This window comes from Centroberyx gerrardi, chromosome 15 (genome assembly GCF_048128805.1).
Source record: "Centroberyx gerrardi isolate f3 chromosome 15, fCenGer3.hap1.cur.20231027, whole genome shotgun sequence".
NCBI lineage: Eukaryota > Metazoa > Chordata > Actinopteri > Beryciformes > Berycidae > Centroberyx > Centroberyx gerrardi.
The window spans coordinates 9163099-9182682 of record NC_136011.1 but is presented as its reverse complement, the minus strand read 5'-3'; the positions used below and the strand labels follow the sequence as shown (position 1 = coordinate 9182682).

Genomic DNA, 19584 nt, shown 5'->3' with positions numbered 1-19584 from the left:
CTCTGTTGAAAGTCTAAGTGATGGTGCAAGCTAGCTTTGCATCATCTCAAGTGTTGTAGCACACTAGATACTGAGCACACTGAGGTGAAACTGCCCACAGCCTTCCTGTCACACAATAGTGACTTGATCAAAGAACGTATTTTCCAAAAAATCGGTGTGTTGCTGTTAAATTAGGCTTGGACTATATATTTATATATATATATATTTTATTTTTTTAATGGCAGGAGGAGGTGACAGGATTTACATTGCATGATTAGGCCTAAGTCTAACTAAGTGTGATTAGCTTAACACATCACTCTTGATGGATTGATTTCGGGGTTTTTTTATTTGGTATAAATAATTAACAAAAGCTCTAACATATGTGCCAAGTTTCATATTGATTATGTAAACCCAGTCTAAGTTGATAAATAGAATTGGTACAGAAACATTTGGTAAAGTAGCCTAAGCAATAAACAATATTCTATATCTTCCTTCAAAGTACAGCAGAAACACATTGCACAAATACATATCCATATATTATAGTCCTAGTCCACATCTTAATTGTCCTTGCTGAGTTAGCATGTTGCCTCACTTGATCCACTAATTAAATGATTAATTGGTGCATTGCCATAATGTTATACTGCAGGGAAGCATGGTATGGTGAGTTACTGGCCAGCACCTCCAATGGTTGTATTCAACAGTCGTATTCACAAGTAAGCAGAGAGGTAGGGAAGGGTTTTTGACATCCTCCTAGTTGGCTAATGCATAAGCTGTCCTGTATGGAGACATTATATAGGGACAAAACAAAGCCTGGACTGGTCGCTGACACACTGTGGTGATCCATTATATGATAGACCACACCCTCACACACCAGTGAGAATCATTATAGATTTGCTAATATTTGAATCCTTAACATGTAGGCTATGTCAAATTTCATATTTGGTTCGCCAGACCTATATATTTTGAAATCTCCCATTGTTCATTTTAAACATGCCCTCACACACGTCTCCAACCCTCCTGAACATGTCAAGTCAAGTTTATTTTAGCCCTTAATCACAGTTACAGTCTCAAAGGGCTTCGCAACGCCCACATTATGAATACAATGAGTGAAAACCTGTATGATGTTTCATTATGTGATGACAAACTGATGACAAAACATGAATAAGAGGAGTTATTGCCAAAAGCCAGGTCACACCCACTTTAAAGTTAATTGGTAAACACAGGCCAGATTTTTCTACATGGCTGTTTTTATATATAATTTTAAGATGATTCACAAACCCCTTATTTTTCAAAAAATTAGACATAACTATTGGTTTTTGTTTTTATTGGTGGTTGTTTGCCTTACAAGGATCACCTTCTGGAGTTCTGAGTTTGACCTTCAAGTATTTTATAGTATTTTTTTCTCCTATGGTATCACTATAAAAGTCCTATATTATTCCTTTAATATTCCTATAGGGACATACAGTGTCACAGTGGTACTCAATACTGATTTTGTAGTAATGTTATCATGCTCGATGGTGTTTGTATCTCCAATGGTATCACTGTAATATTCCTAAAGACCTTTGCTGTCATGTGCGTGTAGTATTCCTAAAATTTACTGTAGCATTAGCGTTGTTTCGTAAGGGTAAGAAGAAGAAAATCTAGGATAGCAATATGTTTTCAGGCCTGGGCTTGAATCCCTAACATAAATACTATACTATAATATGGATGTCCCACCCCTAGAAACAGGGACATGCTGCCCCCTATCAGTAATGACAAGCCCCGCCTATCAGCATCTCCAGTCCGTCCAGAGGAGCTGGGAGTCTGTAGGAACTGGAGCAGGCAGCAGAGAGTTCAGCAGCTCGCGCGTTCGTCCGACAGTTAGCAACAGCTGCTCCCCAGGCAGTGGAGGTGATGATGGCGGCGGCTGTAGAGAGAGGAGGCGTCCGGGCCGCTTTCCTGAACCCGAGCAGCGGTGGCGGCGGTGGACCGGCACCGACAACCTTCCCGACTGGAGCGGTAGCCGGAGCTGTGGTCCTGGGCTCGGGCTCCGGCACCATGCCTGTGCCCATGAACCTCTTTGCGACCTGGGAGATAGACCGCTCATCTCCGAGCTGCGTTCCGAGGTAACGTGAACGTTTTCATGTTAGCAGAATAGCTCGCAATCACAATGTTTACAAATCACCGTATCGTTTGATAAATAATCAGCTAACGTTACACAAACAACGCCCTCGTAGAGGATAATGTTGGTCAAGAGAGACGAGCTGCCACACATTGCCAAACAGTGTTAGGGTAGCTAACTAGCAAGCTAACTAGCTAGCTAACGCTAAAGCTACCTAGCAAATAGCACTACTGTGTGAGTTTCTCTCATGCATGATGCTGCAAGGTTTTTACTCTGTCCACTAGCTATCTCGTTTCTCAAAAGTAGAGGATGCAGCTGGCTAAATAGCCAGTGCTTCCATGTTTAATTTGCATTTATAGCAAAGACGTGATCTGCAGCTCTGCTCTCTTCTATTGGACTCTATTATACAGTATTTTAATCCGCCCATCGGCATGACAAATCGCTAACAAAAGTTCAGCTAACCACAGTCTCAGTCAGATTGTTTGTTGCTACTCATCTTCGGCTTTGTTCCCTACGATAAAGGAGCTTAACAGACACTACAGTTTCCTATTTCCATGTAGGCCTATGCTTGAATTGATTTACGGAATGCATGCCATCCAATGGCAACACATCTATAAATACAGTGACATGGATGCCGTTTGTCTCATACATGTTAAGCAGCAGCCATCCTTTCCACCCTGAAGCAGTACTATATGTCATGAGCTATTTGAACAACTGGGCAATTTAACAGCTGGCACATGTTTTGTCAGAATTTTCATTTCTAGTGTGGGCTGTTTTATGTTCATGTTCAGCCACTCTAGTACACCCCAGCGTTGGCTGACTGGTTACATTTAACCATAAACCTACTATAAACACAACCAAAAGTAGTGTGCTACATCAGCTGACATAAGGAGAGAGTAAAGTGTTCGTTTTAGATGTCTTTTGTGTATCTAAATTCACAGTCATCCACGTTGTCTTAATGTTACACTGATCACACCATTTAGTTTTGACTACAGTGGTAATATTCTGTATCAGTATTCATCGTCAGAGAGCAGGCATTGCTGCCACCTGACCAGGAACCTCTCGGGAGCTGTGGGCACATTAATCAGCTTTGACCTAGATCTGTTCCACTCACTGGGAGAGAAGTGGGCTTGCAAGGGGAGGGCTTCCTCCACACTCAATGTGTGTATGTGCGCTTGCTTACTGCTTGATGTCTGCATGAGTATGCAAGTGTGAATGAAATCGTAGCACATTGAAAACATGGAGAATTTACAGTCATTGTAATCTTTCAAATCTCTATTTGAGCATTATTCAAATGGAATATGGCAATGAATCTGTCACGGCTCAGCTGATTTGAAGCCAACCTTGAATGACAATGAATAGGCCTAGTAGTCTTTGAAGTGACACCATTGCTTTCTATTTTGACAATTCACTCTCCTGTTTTTTATTGTAGTCCTCTTTCTGAAAAGATGATTCCATTATTTTTTATATTTGCTCTTAAAAGGACAATTGGCTTTTGTGACCAGTTTTACAACAACAAGATAATTTATGTTAGGTTGTGATGAAATGGCTTAGGTTTATTTTAGAGCTGTTGTCTTGGTCACAAACAGATTAGGCTGATGTACTGTAAACTTTACAAGCATTGTTTTGTAAATAGCCTTGAGGCTCTGTATTTCTGCCAAGTGATTCTAGTGAGAATGCTGCTGATAGATGTATCCATTAAGCTTTAAGACTACCGTCCAGCAGAAAATGCAGGAGAAATGTCAGTGCATTTATAGACTATGCCATACAAAGCACATTGCTACCTATTGATTTGCCACCTCTGTCTCTTCCTGTACCCTATCTGCTCTCTCCATGGTGGATGACATACAAGGTGCAGAATTAAAGATGAATAAGGATGAGCGTGATTATGGATTATTAATGAGCAGAAGCATCTAGATTAAAGGTTTACTGCTCATAGTTCAGTATAAGACTAGAGTAGCTGCTTGACATGAATCTTTGTTGATGTCTTAAATAATTTGTCCATTTGATATGTAATGGAATAAAACATAATGGATGTCACAAAAGTTTATTTAGCTTAAATGCTAAATACTCTGGCAATGATTTCTGTTGGTTTGGAATTACAACCCCCTACAGTATCTTACAAAGTAATTTTGACAGGTCTATTTCTGGGCCAGTGGACCTTCTGTGTTTGTAGACCACTTAGCCTAGGCTGTTCAGAAAGATCTTGCATGGAGCCCAACCCAAGGCCTGTTTTGGGGATTCTGCCTTGGCATTCTTTCAGGGGCTGGGCCTCTTTGTGTGCAGCTGTTTGCTCCTCAACTATCCCTTAGCATATGTGGATGTCCAGCTGAGTGGCACGATTTCAAATAAGGGCATAGGACTAAAATCAATTCACTGTTTTTTTTATTGTGCCACTCCTTCAAAACAGCATACACACATCTGTTGTCCTTTAGTTGGCTTTGCATTTTAAAAACTGATCCTTCAAAGCCCTTTTATGTCTTGCAGCCCCACTGAAAGCCACACTTAGGGGAAAATATTTTATCCACTTTGGAAAATATGTTGTCAGCTCTCGTAGGCCCTCTCAGTGTGGGGTTGTGGCTCCTGACAGCTTTGCTGTTGACACACCTATGGCACAGTGCCATTAGCAGACTCCTTAAAAAACTAGGATGTTTTCTGCCTTTTCTCCCTGGGTCTTGCTTCTTTACTTACCACTTCTCAATCATACGCAATAATTCTAGGTTCACAGAAATATTTGTTACATCTATCATCTGGGCAATGAGGCTTTGACTCTTGACTCTTTAGACTCTTCACTGTTGTTTGCTTGTGTCTAAACACGAGCGTCAGCGAAATGCTTTGAGTAAATGTATTTTTGTTGCTGTATGTGTCAGTTGACTGAATGGTGGCTCCTAAACGCTGTTGTGGCAGCTCCATCCTTAGCACTGCTGCTCCTGCCTGTTGGACAGTTACCATTGTTTTCATTCCTGCACCGCGATGCCTGCCTGCCTCTACCAAGGTCTCTAATACCTTGTGGCAAACTTGGTCTTTTTTTAAAGAGAAGAGTCTAGTATACTCTGTGTGTGTGGTAGATGTGTGTAAGCTGTATTGTAAACAAGGTGCTCATTGATGGGGTATCTAAAATGTGAAAAAGGAGCAAGAGAAAGCCACTGTACCTCAAAGAGCGTATGGTGAGGCTGAGCTTTTCCAGAAATCAAGGCACTCTTGTATTTGAGGAGGATGAAAAAAAGTTTGTGTAAGAGTTTTATCTATTCTTCTTCACACCCTGGTGAAGACCTAGATGGTTGAAACACATTGGTGACTTTTATGACTTATGCACACTTGTTTTGGCTTAATTTCACTTTGACATAGGACTCTGAGAGACCTTTTTCATCCTCCCAAAGTACAAGAGTGCATTGATTTGTGGAAAAGCTCAGCTTCTCTGCACACTCTTTCAGGTACAGTGACTTTCTTTTCCACCCCTTTCAAAGGTATTTTTTCCTTCCCATGACATAACATGCTCGAAGGGTGCACAAATGATTAGATTGTGGTTAAGGTAATAGAAACTTTGTTACAACTTTTGTTAGCCTGTTGTCTGTCTCTGCTGTCAGTAGACTGAAAAATAGTAAGAACTGATAACTTTGTAGTGCAAAAAGAATGCTAAAGCGAGACTGTAGCATTGTGAGTGGATTAGCAGTACCGCTCAGTAATCCGAATGGCCCATGTGTATCTTTGTTGAGGGAGCGGTGCGGTATTTGGAGTTATGACACTAATGCAGGGGTCAAGACTCTGCTATGTTTATCTACTAAGGATGCAGAATGTGCAGCAGCATCAGAGGGTTGGCTCTTACCAAGTCCAAAGATCTTTTACAACTCGGGGTCAAAAGTTGTGACCTTTCACCTCATCACTAATAAGATGGGGGTTACCAAGCAGGTTGGTTATGTTTGCCATCCAGGCTCTCTAGTCTTGCTGGTTTCCAAAATGGAAGGGAAGTTGTTAGTAGTAGTTGTTAGTAGGGAACTGCTGCCAATTTACAGACTGTCAAAATTAACATTGCACTGTCATATTTAGATCAGTAGGATTTGAATGTTAAGCTGTTCAAAAATGTATTTCAAGATCAGGATTTTTTTAACTCCAGATAAGCATATTTCCAATCTTTCAAGCTTCACTAGGGGTCTAGGGAGGCGAAGATATCTTAAAGGTGTGCCCACTAGCTACAAAGAAACCTTTTCCCTCTGATGTTTATCTTGGGTGAGTGAGGCATCTGATGATCTCTGCCTGTTTGATTCATGCGAGTCCCAAGACGACCTTATTCCCCTGTGACTGACAGGGCCTTATCTCGATAGTAATAGAGTGTACTCTGCAGGCTCGGGGCTAAGGTTTGTTTCTTCTGTCCTGATTTGTCATAGTGGAAATCAAATGGATGTGTGCCCGCATGCCAGCAAATAAAGGAAACAAACAAAAACAAACTCAGGTCTGTATTGGAGCAACATTGTGTCTTTATTGTTCTAGGTCAGTGAAGATGAATCTGTAAGCCTTAATTCGGTATTAGTCAACATATCCCTAATGCTGTGATGCAGTCAAAAATATGCTATAGCCATTTATTATATTCTCATGAAATTTGAATTGTTGGCATGCAATCTCCATCCATCATCCCTAGCCTTAATCTCGCCGATTTAAGTCTTTCATTCACAATATGTTTAAATAAACCCGAGATGGAACCATTAAACCAGGACACAAATAAAGGAGGCCAGTCTACCAGATGACCTGAGGAAGTTTACCCATTAACCTCTCAGACACCCCTTCATCCTAAGGCTTGGACATTGTTTCTCCTAGCAAGGGAGCTGCAGTAATCTGATTTCATAACAGGAAAAGAAGATGAGCCAGTAATCTAATGCTGCCCACAGACACTGTCTGCTTAATCCCTGAGTTCCCTGTGGAATCATAAACAAGGCCCCAGCAGCCATCTCCCGGGCCCTCCAGGAATGTGACACAGCACTGCATGTCAGTCCGGGTCATATTTAAAACTCTGCTTCTGCTCCAACAACAACAATATTGACAACTGACGCAGTGCTTTACTGGAACAGAAATGGAGGCGGTAGGCTATGGCCTGCTGCCCGAAACTTTAAAGATTTACTGGAGTTTGTGTAACTGGACTGACACTAGTGTTAGAAACAAATTCTCTATTACTGTGATGTGGGTTTAAGAATAAGGACAAGGTCCTGACCTTGTAACATTTTACCCCTCTCTGATCTCACTTGATGTCCTGTTGGTGAACTGAACTTCCTTTTAATTGCATCGATGGGTTGTGCCTAAAGTTAATTGACATTGTGTGAACAGTACACACTAGGGCCACATTAGGATCTAGCTACTAAGAGCATTTGACTTCAGGGTGGTGATTTGTTTATTAACACAGCCAATGTGGAGAAAGAAAACTCTTAAAAATGTACATCCCAACTTGGTATGTCTTATTTTCAAGTTTCTGTTGCCACATATGTTTTTAAATTTTTGGAAATGTTAGTTCGGCATTGCTCTAGTTGCTTTTTGTATTCTGGCATCATGGAAGAAAGCCAGTCCTGACTTTTGGCTACAGGTCCCACCTCCCTGCCCAGTCTGATGAGACTTCCTATTAGGAGACCAACCAGCCCCTTCACTCCCCTCTGTTTCATGCTCACTCCCACCGCCTGAAATGTGTCAAGCTTCTCTTGGTTTCCTTCCCCCGACTTCCTGGAGGAGGAGGAATTTCCTTGGGAAACGTTTCACATTCCTCGCAACTAGAGAGCTGCTGGTGCGACCGAAGGCAGCCCGCTTCACTCTGCTCTCCGCCCCTTTTTGTATCCCGTTGTTGACCAACACCCTGCTCTCTGGGAGGCGGGGCAGTGTCAGAGCTGTGGATTGCCCACCCTGTTGAATAGTTTTGCTGAACTGGCCCAGAGCTTCACAGAGAATGGACATGCGCTGAATGCCCATGATGAATTCCTCACAAAGGGAAGAAAGGTTTGTTTCCCCCCTCTCTGTACCTCAGAATGGGAGCGGGGCCAAATTCTAGTGTGGGTGGATAATGGGGTCTCTACTTGTGTAGGGAGATCCCGCTCCCCGAGCCAAGAAGTGAGAGGCAAGGAAGCTGTCCTCTGACACAGGGAGGATCCTGTCAAAATAAGCACATTGGGGAAAGAGAGACAATGTCCCTCAGCTTGTCTTTTCTCTCTCTATTTTTCTCTCTCTCTCCTTATTTTCCACCTCTCCCCTTCAGGCATTTCCTGAGTTAAATGTGCCAGCAGCAACACAGAGACCGTTTATTTCAAAGACAAAACACTCCAGCATTTGGAGCGCTGTCGATGGATGAGAGCACATGACAGACGGTATAAAAAACATGTAGCGCTGTTGCAGCAGCACCCAGAGAATTTCTGCTACATTGTAAATACTTACTCCAGTAAACAAACAGTCTGGCCACTTCTCTAATTCCATTATTATGCTCATAAGCCCAATAGAAATGTTGCCCTTGTCTTTGCCAAATAAGACCCTGAGAAACAGTAAGCACTTATTGACTGCAAAACAGTAAGTAACACGTTTGCCTCTGCAGTCTATGTGAAGACACAATGATCCATACAGTGTCACTCTCAAATAACGGTTAACTGGATTTCCCGCCCACTTGTCAAATCACAGATTATGGGGGCAGAACTGACTAGAGACCTCTTTCTGTTTGTTTCAGTTAGTTCACAAGATTCTTGCGCCACATTGCCTGTCTTCTGTGGGAAAAATTCTGCTTCAGATGTGTTTCAATCTACCCTGCTTCCAAGCATTACACAAGGGAAATTCAGTTGATAAAAATATTGGGATGCTAAGTGGGAAACATCGCCCAAGTATCATCCTGCCCGACTCAAACTGGTTGGCTGTTGGATAGCAACTCTACTGGGCGAGGCCTGTCTCTGAAAATGAGGAAGGGAAAATGCTGTGTTTTCTGAAATCATCTATTGCACATCCTGATTGTTGCGTCTTCCAGTCCCCACTGTCTTTTTACCTACAAACTATCTACTTCCCTTTCTGTCCCTGGTAAGGAATCATGTCGCCCTTTCCCCCGGCCTTTGTTTTCCTCTTTATCTGATGATAGAATGGTAGCCTTTTACTGAAAGCTGTCCATCTCTACAGCTGCTCTTTTTCACATTGCAATTTTTGGGCGTGTTTGTGTTTTTCTTTTGGCAGCAAACTGTTGGCTTGTTTGTCATTACTCAGGCCTAATGAGCCTTACCCTTTCAGTTTCCACTCAGTTTGACATCACTGATGTTAAATTACTACTGCACGCATACAAAGAAAAGCAAAGTCAGTACACAGAAACTCTGGGGAACCTGGAGCCTGGATAGATACAGCAGATTAGTCATTTGGACATATTAAGCCAGGGGGGAATGGTTTGGGAGGAGTAGCCAGAAACCATTTCTGGGCCGTCATCAAGTTGCTGTTTGTAAGTGCAATACCACTGTTTCTTTCAAGTAATATTGCAGAAACATTGTAATTAAATGCACCAGTTGTTTTGTTGGCTCGTGAAATCTGCACTGGTAGAAGAGACGCACACGGCAATAAATCACTTGTTAATTAATTCAAGCCTCCTTCCGAGTAGGTCGACCCTTTGGATACATGCGTCAAGGTGTATGAATCATAAAGCACAACACCCTCTCATCATTTTAGGAAATAAAGCAGAATCGTATTTGCTGATGCTGGCCATTGGACACTTATTGATTGCACAATACCCAGTTCGTAGTGCCCCTCCATTTTTCTTTTTGGAAGCATTGTCTACGTGGCATAAAATAGTTTTGAGTCAGATTCAAGTTTTGGAAGGCTTCTGTCAGCCACAGTGCAGCTAGCGTCATTAGCACTGACAACGCATAACCTTGCTCTATATTGCTTTCAACAGCAATATTTTCTTTATTTTGATGCATCATGCATCCATGCACCATGTTTAGTTGTTGTCCTCTTTATGAATACCATGGAACCAAATACAGATGTGAACCACCAGTAACACTGCCACTATTGGCATTTGATTACAGACAGATGAGACTGAGGGTGTTGGGTTGTAATGTTCTTAAAATCTATGATCAGTGAAGAGAGCAGACGATTGAAGATCCTCATACTGTATATGGTCAAAGGGATTAAGTATGTGGTCTTCATCTGAAAACACTCTGAGCCTATTTTACCATGAAGGTGTTTAATAACCTAAATGGGACTTTGTCGACTTGCCCGTACAGGAACTTCAGGGTGGGGAAGTAACACCATCCACCAACCAAATCCTGGGAAATTTTGGATGGTGCTGGTAAGTTTGCTACTCTGCATAAGTAATTATATAAAGGTTGCACACTTCTCTCCATATGAAAATATTTATTTTACATCACCAACATGTTTCGGCATAATGGAGAGAAGTGTGCAACCTTCATATAATTACTTATTCTGACTTTGGAGCGTTGGTTTATGGGTGTGCGCTCTACTGCTGAACAAGTTTGCTACTCTACCAGCCTTTGGTAGGTGACCAACCATTATTTGGGGGTCCTATTCCTATGTGTGTGTTTCCTTGGCTGATGGACATTTCTTGAGCATTCTTGCTAGGTTATTTCTCCAAATAGACAGTGAATTAATGTTAAAGACTATACAACTGGGGTTCTACTACATTTTAGCAGCCAGTAAGTTTTTGATCACTTTCCACTAGAATTTAGCCAAGTACATTACATTTTTATACTGCTTATTCAAAATGCATACTGGAGCTGGCCTAGTTTTGTCTCTTGTCCCCAAGGTTGGTAGATTGAAGACTTGCATTACATTGAAGTGAGAGTTTGAGGTTTCCTTTATGCAAACTCGGATTGGGTCTGTTTTGATTTGCTGAGAGCTACAGATGTTCTGATGTGTAAAAGCTCCCAAGGGTCAATGCAGAGGTCTGGCAGGCTTTCCTCACCCATCCTTTTCATTGCATTTTCATCCCTGCACAATCCACCTCATTCATCAGGGCTTTTTAAGATGAATCATCTTCAGTGATTTTTTAAAAAGATGAGCACAATAACATCAGGCTTACATAAGATCTGTGAGCTATAAATACCAGACTCTGACATACTCTGTACATTTTAATTTATTCATGCTATTTAGCAATTCCAAATCTTTCCAAGCATGACCATTTCATTTCTATTGTTAAGAGCTTAGGGATTATTTTGCCTTTCATGCTGTGCTTGCAACCCCAAAATGTTTAGACATGGACTAGGGTGGTATACAGTACATGTACTGCATATGTAGCATATTTCTTTGAGACCTCAGCTTAATTCTTTCAAGGATCAAGGTGCTTGAATGACAGGATTTTCTTGGTCAGTTGGCCAGACAGGGAGGTTGTTTTAAGCAAGGCCTTGCTCTTGAGCTTGTTATGATCCCACCAGTAGACGGCATGCAAAGACACGCTTATGTCAGGCAGGCCATCCACCTTAATAGGATTTTAAAGGATAAGCCCAGTTATTTTCAACCTGGGCCTTATTTTCCTGGTTTTTCCCGTCATGACAATTGATTGTGCTCAAACTTTCATCACTTTCTTCGCTGTAGAGCTGTACAACTCACTGGTAGTGCTGCTCTCCAATACATACTCAAGAGCTGAAGCTCCAACAGTTGAACCCAAAAAGCGGTTAAAACGTGTCCTTTCAACACAAGTAAGTGACAAAATTTTGAACACAATCAAAAACTAAGAAAATAAGGCCCAGGATGAAAATGATCAGAGTTTTACTTTAAAGCTCAGTCATAACCATGTCAAAGGCTCTCTGCCTCGCTGTGACCGGGCCTATATTTATAGAAGTGTTAGATGAAAAGTCATCGAATGTAGGAACAGGCATTAACTTGTAGACCTATCTATAGTAAGAGGGTATAGGTGAGGCAAACCAATAATCTGATGCTGCCGTACCATTTTCTGCATATTATGGAAATGTCAGTCATTCTCTTACCCCTTAAGACTCCTCTGTAATGATTTAGCTGACCCTGGTCAAGGTGTCTTTGTCTGAAAGTGTTTCACCTTGCTGCTGATTTTGCCTGTAAACATGTCATGTCTGGTCTTGTCTTGTCTTGCATGGCCACTACAAACATGGACCTGCTGACCTCATCAGTTCGTGGTCAGGGCTGAACAAAAGAGCTTGTTTACCACAAGAAAAAGGCTACACAGGATGACAACCATGGACTCGTTTCCTGTAAATGATTGTCTGATCACGCACGCTCCACAGGGCACGGTGAGGTGCAAATCAAACCCAGTGCTATACATGTAATTGGTACCATTGAGGCTGAAGAGATGGGAAAGAAGCTAAGAATAGTTTGATGAAGCTCACTGGGAGCTTATGTGTCTTGAAGCATTCATCTAAAAGGGGGACCACGTTGCACAATGAACATTGTCCTATGTGTTATGCTGGTTGTTATACTGCAATGTCTTGTTATCACACATCTACTACACATCTGTATTTTGACATTTTTCAGCATTTTAGACTGCTTTGTCCTTTTAATTTGGTTCGATTGCAGTGTTGTTGGGAGAAATGCTTTTTCACAGGGTGCGGTTGCCAAAACAATAACAATATTCCATGTGTTGCCCGTTGTCACTGAACGGCAAGCTCTGCATTTCATACCTTACCACCAACAAGCCCCATCTTTATGCCCCCTATTTCCCAATAGTAAACACACACAACTCCCTAGCACAGCTTTCTTTATCAGAAAGGTGTGGAAGTATTCTCCCCAGACAGCCACACAACAACAGTATACTGGTAGTTAAACCGCTTTGATTCACACTTCGCAAGATAAAAACGAGGGCTGTGTTTTTCAAATTGGTTTTTGAGGAAAGGACATAGGCTTATCCCACCAAACAGAAGTAAAATCTGGCACTGCAACTGAGCTCTAATGCACCAAGCCTACTTAGTATTACATAAAATGTGCTTGTAATCCTGACAACAACCAGAATCTACCATAGCTCTGGGATGCTTCATGACCACAGAGTTCACAAGGGCCATATTACAGAAGAGTATTATGACACATATGAGTGCAACAATTGCGTATTTCTCTCTAGCATTCTCAGAAATAACAACCGGTTTACCTGCTCCTCAATGTGTTTTTCTTTTCTTTTTTTTCATAACATAGCCTATCCCTCAGGGTGATTTCATACCTGAGTGATGACACCTGTCCCTATTGCACCAAACCACTCCATTACTGCTCATGTCTCTGTACCAGCTGGCCCAACAAAGCTAAAATCCATCTTGGCAATGACAGAGCGCAAGCTATATTTCGAATGAGGACATTAAAAACAGCCAAAGGGCTGTTGTGTGGCTGCATGTTAATTAACATTAACATTTAGTCAGATAGAAACATTTATGCCAGCCCTCTACCATTCTCACCCATATTCAATAAAGTGCAATTAACAATTTCCTTAAAGTCTTGTAAGAATTATTTTACTTTTTGTAAAATATTTTAACAATTTAGCACACTTAGCTCCATAGGAGTTCATGAGAAGTCAACATTTAAGATCAGCTCCCATTAGGATCTGTAGTCACCATGGGCATTGAGGCTTTTTTTTTACTCTTGCTATAAATAATAGCAATTGGACACAAAAGATCAGGGTTATAGGCTAATCTTTGTAGTTTGTATATGATAAAGGTAAAGGTAAACATTTTTGTTCTGTTTTGTTTTTTAGACTGGAACCCAGTAAAAAAAATTGCCAATATTTGGCAGTTCATAAGCTCACATGGAGGTATGCATGTTAAGAAGTGAAAATGTTGTATCAAAGTGACTTAAGGCTGTCAGTTTGAAGCCCTTGGTCTACATAACCCATTAATGGAAATATTACACTTAAACACCTCTATGGCTAGGCTTAGGCTACCTAATGTGTTTTATTGTACTTTTATTAATGAGTGCGCTCCATTTGTTGGGTTACATGGTTATTAATTAATTAATCTGATGTGAAATGTTCATTGTTACAGCTTTTATTGAAGATTAAAGTGGGCTTTTCATATCATCTAGGTCTCTAGGAATGTTTTATGGTGTAATTAAACAGATTTCTTTCTGAATGGTAATGCATGTGTAGGAGTCCTCTCTGAAATGTGTAGATAGGCCTACATATGTTCTCCTTAATCTTGGACAGTGAGCACACCGGAGCTGTAACTTTTTTGGTGGGATTTGAACGGCTGCAACATTCTGGCTGTGGCTGGTGAGTTTGTCTGCTTTACCAGCCTCTTTGGCCGATAACCAACCATCCTATGAAGGTTCTTTTCTTATCCAACAATCTGTTTGATTTTATCTCTTGGTAAAATAGTGAAAGTTGCTTTTGAACTGTGGATTGTGTTGCCACTGTGGCTGGTGGACCCTGGTTGTGTCTAATGTGAACTGGGCAGCCATAGGGATCAGGCCATGCCAAATGAATAGCTTCCTCTTGTTCTCTTTTTGTACCCTGGTCACAGCCTTTTCCTCCTCTTTCACTCTGGCCTTGAGAAGATTTCATTCAGGGAATTAAAGCCCAACTAGCATATGGCCATCTGGCACAGATAACCAGATATTTGGGGGCTAAAATAGCTTTTGCATGCAGGCCTAAGTGCAGACTAATCTCTTATGGCACATCCCACTGTGTGAACTTGTTAAAACCGATCCCTGCAATCTCCAGGATTAGTCTTCATCACTCATAATGTAGATTGGATTCAAAAATTAATTGAGCAGTTCCCAAATAACCTACTTTTAATCTCTAACTACTTGCGTCTTCCCTCTCTGGCCATAGCACTTCACAATCCCCATTGCCTTGCTGTATTGGTCAAGGCACTCTGGATTTGACAGAAAAAATAAAGGAACATAGGCCAGCCCTAACCACGAATACACTTTCCATTGCCGTTTTTCTTGTAGGGGAATGAAATATTCAGGAGAAATGGCTTTTAAACTAGCGCACACTTTATTTGGACTCAATTATGCAGCTAGACATGAACAGGTAATGGTGTTACGGAGGAACAAAGTGCTACGGCTTTCTTCAGCATGGGCTTTGACTGGAAAGTAAGGGGTACCATACACAGCTTCCTTAAGAATTTCATGCAGAGCATTATGTTCAAGCATGTTTTATCAAAAGAATGTAACCGCATTCACAACTCGGGCAGAGTACAAGCGAAAGTACATTGAAGACACTGAAAGCATCATTTGAAAAGTCTTTTTTTCCTAGCTTGGTTACCCCCTCCGGCACACACCAAACAGACTGTCTCTTTTCATTCAGCCCTGGGTTACGTCACTCATTCTCCATCCTCCACTTCCCCCTGCTTTGTGCCTCTGACAATTGCTGTGCAGTGATCCGAGGGCATGGGACTGGCAAAACATCAACTAGAATGCTGACCAGGGGGAAAAGAATTACAAAAGTGTGTTTTTGTTTAGGCAGCATATCATTCAATTCAGAGGGTTTGTTGGCTTCTCTCCTGATGTCATGCAAGCTAATGTTTAGCATGTGAGTCTATGAGGAGCTGTGGCTGTTATTCTGTGCGAGCTTGATAGGTTCTAGTTTCTGAAAAGTTTATACCGTGCAGAAATAAATACGTGAAATGGTAGCAGTGTAACTAGATATGTGAAGAAAATCAATTACCGATGCTTCAATCTTTCCACCTGAGACAAATGAGGACATGAGCATGGCTGAAACATGCCTAGAGACAGTCAACCCCATGACACTCGATTTGTGTTAGCGCCCATATCTCAAGATTTCATTCTTAAGAATATTGCCATGGGATGACTAGCTGCCGTCTCTTTGTAGATGCTTTAATTTTAGGATGTTTCTATCACCAAGTCATTTGAGATGCTGCTATCACTTAAGTGGTCCAGAAATAGCGTAGCCAGTAGCCACATGCACTCTTGCACAGCAGCACATCTCGGACTAATGGCTTTGCAGGATGGTAGATAAAGGTGTAGAGACGCTTTGTTTTGTTGGTTGACACTTAGCCCTCTAGATCCATCCAAGAGTCACACTTGAATGGTGTCATGATATCCATGTGATGGATAAAGCATTCATTTACCATAGTGAGCGAGGCTTCTTTTTTTTAACCCTTTCTCAAACTGCCTCATGTCAGTGGAACTGTAGCTACATGACTAATATTAGGATGTGTTATAGTGGAAAGATCAGTTTCATATTTCCACCTGTTACATCATTCGTTATAATATGAAGAAAGATCTGAAGAGCTGGATTTGAATTGGCTCTGTCAGTTCTGGCTCCAACATCATTACTTTTCATAAACAAGGAATCAGCAGAGAGGAAGCACTGTGGTTACCAGGTTCTCCCCTGCAGCCTAAATGACTATTCCCTCACCCGCACACAGTCGCATCTTCTCAGATCTGTTGCCTAGGCTGAGGGTCTGGGGAGTTGATTTCAGAGTCGGGGTTTACATTTTTTAAATGCCTTTTGATGTCACTGTAATGAAAACTGTTTCCACTGGCATATGTGCGGTATCATTTTACTAAAGAACCCAGCTGAAAGCACTGAGTGACTGAAGTTTGGTGTTAGGCCAGAGGTGCTCTTTGAGACTGAACCTGCGCGTGGGCCCTGTGTGTGGTAAACTAGCCAACCTGAGTCAGGGGAAGGTGAGGTTGGAGAGGGGCTAACGACATGGATTATTCACTCTGGGAAATGTGTATGCCCCTGAGGCTCTTGCTCCCTGACTTCCACCTCGCTGTCCACCTTTAATCCGCCTCCCGCAATTCATTTGGTTTCCTCTGATGTCGCAGCATCACGTCAGCACAGGTGTGCCAAATTAATCAGACTGCATTGGCAGGAAGAGAGAGTTGAGACACGGCAGCATCAATATGTGCTGGTGTAATCGACATGTTTGTACAACACCGGCATGCATGAGGTGTTTGAAATTTGGAACAGTTGCACACAATCGTGTCATACATCCTTTGTTTTATGATCACTGTTTTGTCCTCACTTGGTCCTGAAATGAAACCTGTTTCAGTGAAAGGAGGAAAATTATTTTAAAACCTTGAATTTGTTACTTGAATGATGACGTGTTATGCTTGTACATCACTGTGTAGCCTAAGCTGAGAATGTTTGAGTTAGGCTAGTTACTTTTCCATCTAAAGTCTTTTTGTTGTTGCCGTACAGAAAATGGATGAAGCAGCCAAGATAAGATAATGCATCATGGAGTATAGCCTACAATCACAGGCCTCTCTTATCTAAAACCAAATATTTGACCACGGCTGTTTGAGTGTGCTGCCTGATAACTTGTTTTGTTTGTTCAGTGCAGATAAACGTGAAAGGATTCAAGTTTAGTCACTGACCATCTTCCATACGGCAGTAGCTCCCTACCCTTCACTCTATTTAATGATTTTTGTGGGTTTTCTAATTTTCAAAAAATCATTTAATTTGTAACCAGATACATCTGAGAACAGCATTCTTGCATGTTTTAGGTTCTTAGGCTAAATAATTTTAATTGGGGGAAGTGGTTCTTTCAAAATCTTTCTACCCACACAAAGCTACTTGAACAACTCAGTGCTTGGATGATATTAGGCTGATGGGACTATTCAGTAATAAGGAAATAAACTGATTACAGGCTACATTATAAAGCCACAGCTTGGACCAATGCAGACAGACAATTGTAGTTATAAACCAGAGACTTGCGTGGCAGCTGGTCTTCAAGAGATATTTACCTCCCACAACCAATTCCATGAGATTTCCTTGGCTGTGTGCCCTGGAATCGGGCGCTATCAGGCTTCAGGAGAATCAAACCTGAAAAACAGGGTTTGAACCAAGAAATGACTTGCCCTAAACATGTAGAGGCTGTGTGAACAATATACCTGGCACTCAACTTGGCTTCCTAGTTTCATGCCTGTTCAAGTTCTGTCCACTGAATTTTTAACTTGGAATATAGGATATTGTTATGAAATGGCTGTCAAATATCTCTTTTTAGAAGTAGATTCTGTTCTGGTCTTCAAAAAAAACTTCATTTAAAGATTTTTCTTGACATCAGTATTTTTTGTAATTTACTTTGATATGTATGCTGCTGTAAGTCAAATCTGGACTTAACTTGATAAATGATTAAATGATCAACTACTCAACCAACAGATATTATCCTCCAGAGAAATTCAACACACAAAACATCAGAAAACGATGTATTCAATTGAAGGAGTGCCGATCTGTCATGGTTAAATGTTTTGATCTTAGCTCTAGATGCATAGTCACTGGCATGTTGTTGTTTATTGTTTAGACAGGGAATTGTTTATTTTAATACTTCAATTGAATAATTATGTAAATGTTTCATAGTTAACCATTTAATAGGGAAATGCAAGTTGTGTCGACTAAGCCAGTTTTCTACCACTGGACAAATAACATCCAATAAACTACAGTGGACTCGTTTTATCCATGTATAATATGCCATTTTGAAGGTCTGATCAAATTAGACAGGAGTCATACAGGTATGAGTGTCTGAACTTTTTGTGATAACAGATGAAGCCAGCAACAGAGGAGTGGTAAAAGTACTGTTTTAATATCATGAGGCTTATAGGGCTTGATTTTTTTTTTTCTTCACTTTCTGTGCTTTTGACTCCAGGATAAAATTGGTGTGAATAAAGAGCGGCAGAGGACAGTCATGAAAAGAGGCCTAGGTGCACTTTCTTTTCACCCTGTGTCTAATTGCCTGCTAATTGAAATGGGGTCATGCACTGGACAAAACCCCTGTGTGACGCATCAGAGGACAATGAGGTGTAGAGATGACTGATGTTGCTTTCAGCCTCAGCCTCATTGCCGGCCAATTAGACAGAGGGATGGAGACTGGGTCAAACAGTTTGAATTAGGCATGGAGAAAACCTACGGTCTCTAGAGGATGAGCAATAATCGCTATATATCTTTATTCAGACCCTTTGCCTCTCCCTTTAGTCTGTGAAGCTGCTATGAATCAGGATATATAGGGACAAATGTTAGTGGAAACTATCATGCTGCTTCTGTCAAATGGAGAGAAAATGGGCTTGATTGAGGATAATGAGCGTGAGTGAGGCGAGGGGGAAAATGGCATTGATGTGCACCGTTTCCTGCCTCCCCCCTATCTAATGAGTGCATTGAAGTCCTGATGAGTTTATTTTGATTTCTTCTTCCCTTTGCATTTGATAATTTATTAACCTGTCTGTCTGTAATGCTTAGATTAGCCCATAATAATGCAGTGTAGGTCGGGTGATAAGCAAGCCTCCATGGTGTTGGGGATTATGTTATCATGGCTCTTTGCTGTCTGGAATACACTGGCTGTGGTTGAGAGCTGCTCATGTTTGTCAGTTTAACAGCAGAGCTTTGGATGCTTTTTGTTCTACTCGATATAGATGAGCTCGCCTGTCTAAGCTTTTTCCCTCAAGCTTCACACAAGAAGAATGTAAATTTACCAACACCATACTTTTCATTTCCTTGGTAATACTGGCATGTCACTGAGAGCAGTCTATATAATTCTAAAAGGGGAAAATGGCCTTGTAAACTAATGCCCTTGCTTTACTTTAGAGGCCAATGAGTCAACAGTTAGTGACGGCACAGTGAGTGACTTGGACGCACT

The 19584-nt window shown here is 41.3% G+C and overlaps 1 protein-coding gene across 1 annotated transcript in view; it reads left to right on the top strand.

Moving 5' to 3' along the window:
• The first annotated feature begins 1785 nt into the window (after nt 1-1785).
• The window catches only part of LOC139929630 (phosphofurin acidic cluster sorting protein 2), a 48212-nt gene continuing 30413 nt past the window's right edge, over nt 1786-19584 (top strand). Inside the window, exon 1 of the mRNA XM_071922578.2 lies at nt 1786-2084. Within this exon, the coding sequence (XP_071778679.1) occupies nt 1873-2084 (212 nt within the window). The 5' untranslated portion in view covers nt 1786-1872. The remainder of the gene's footprint in view (nt 2085-19584) is intronic.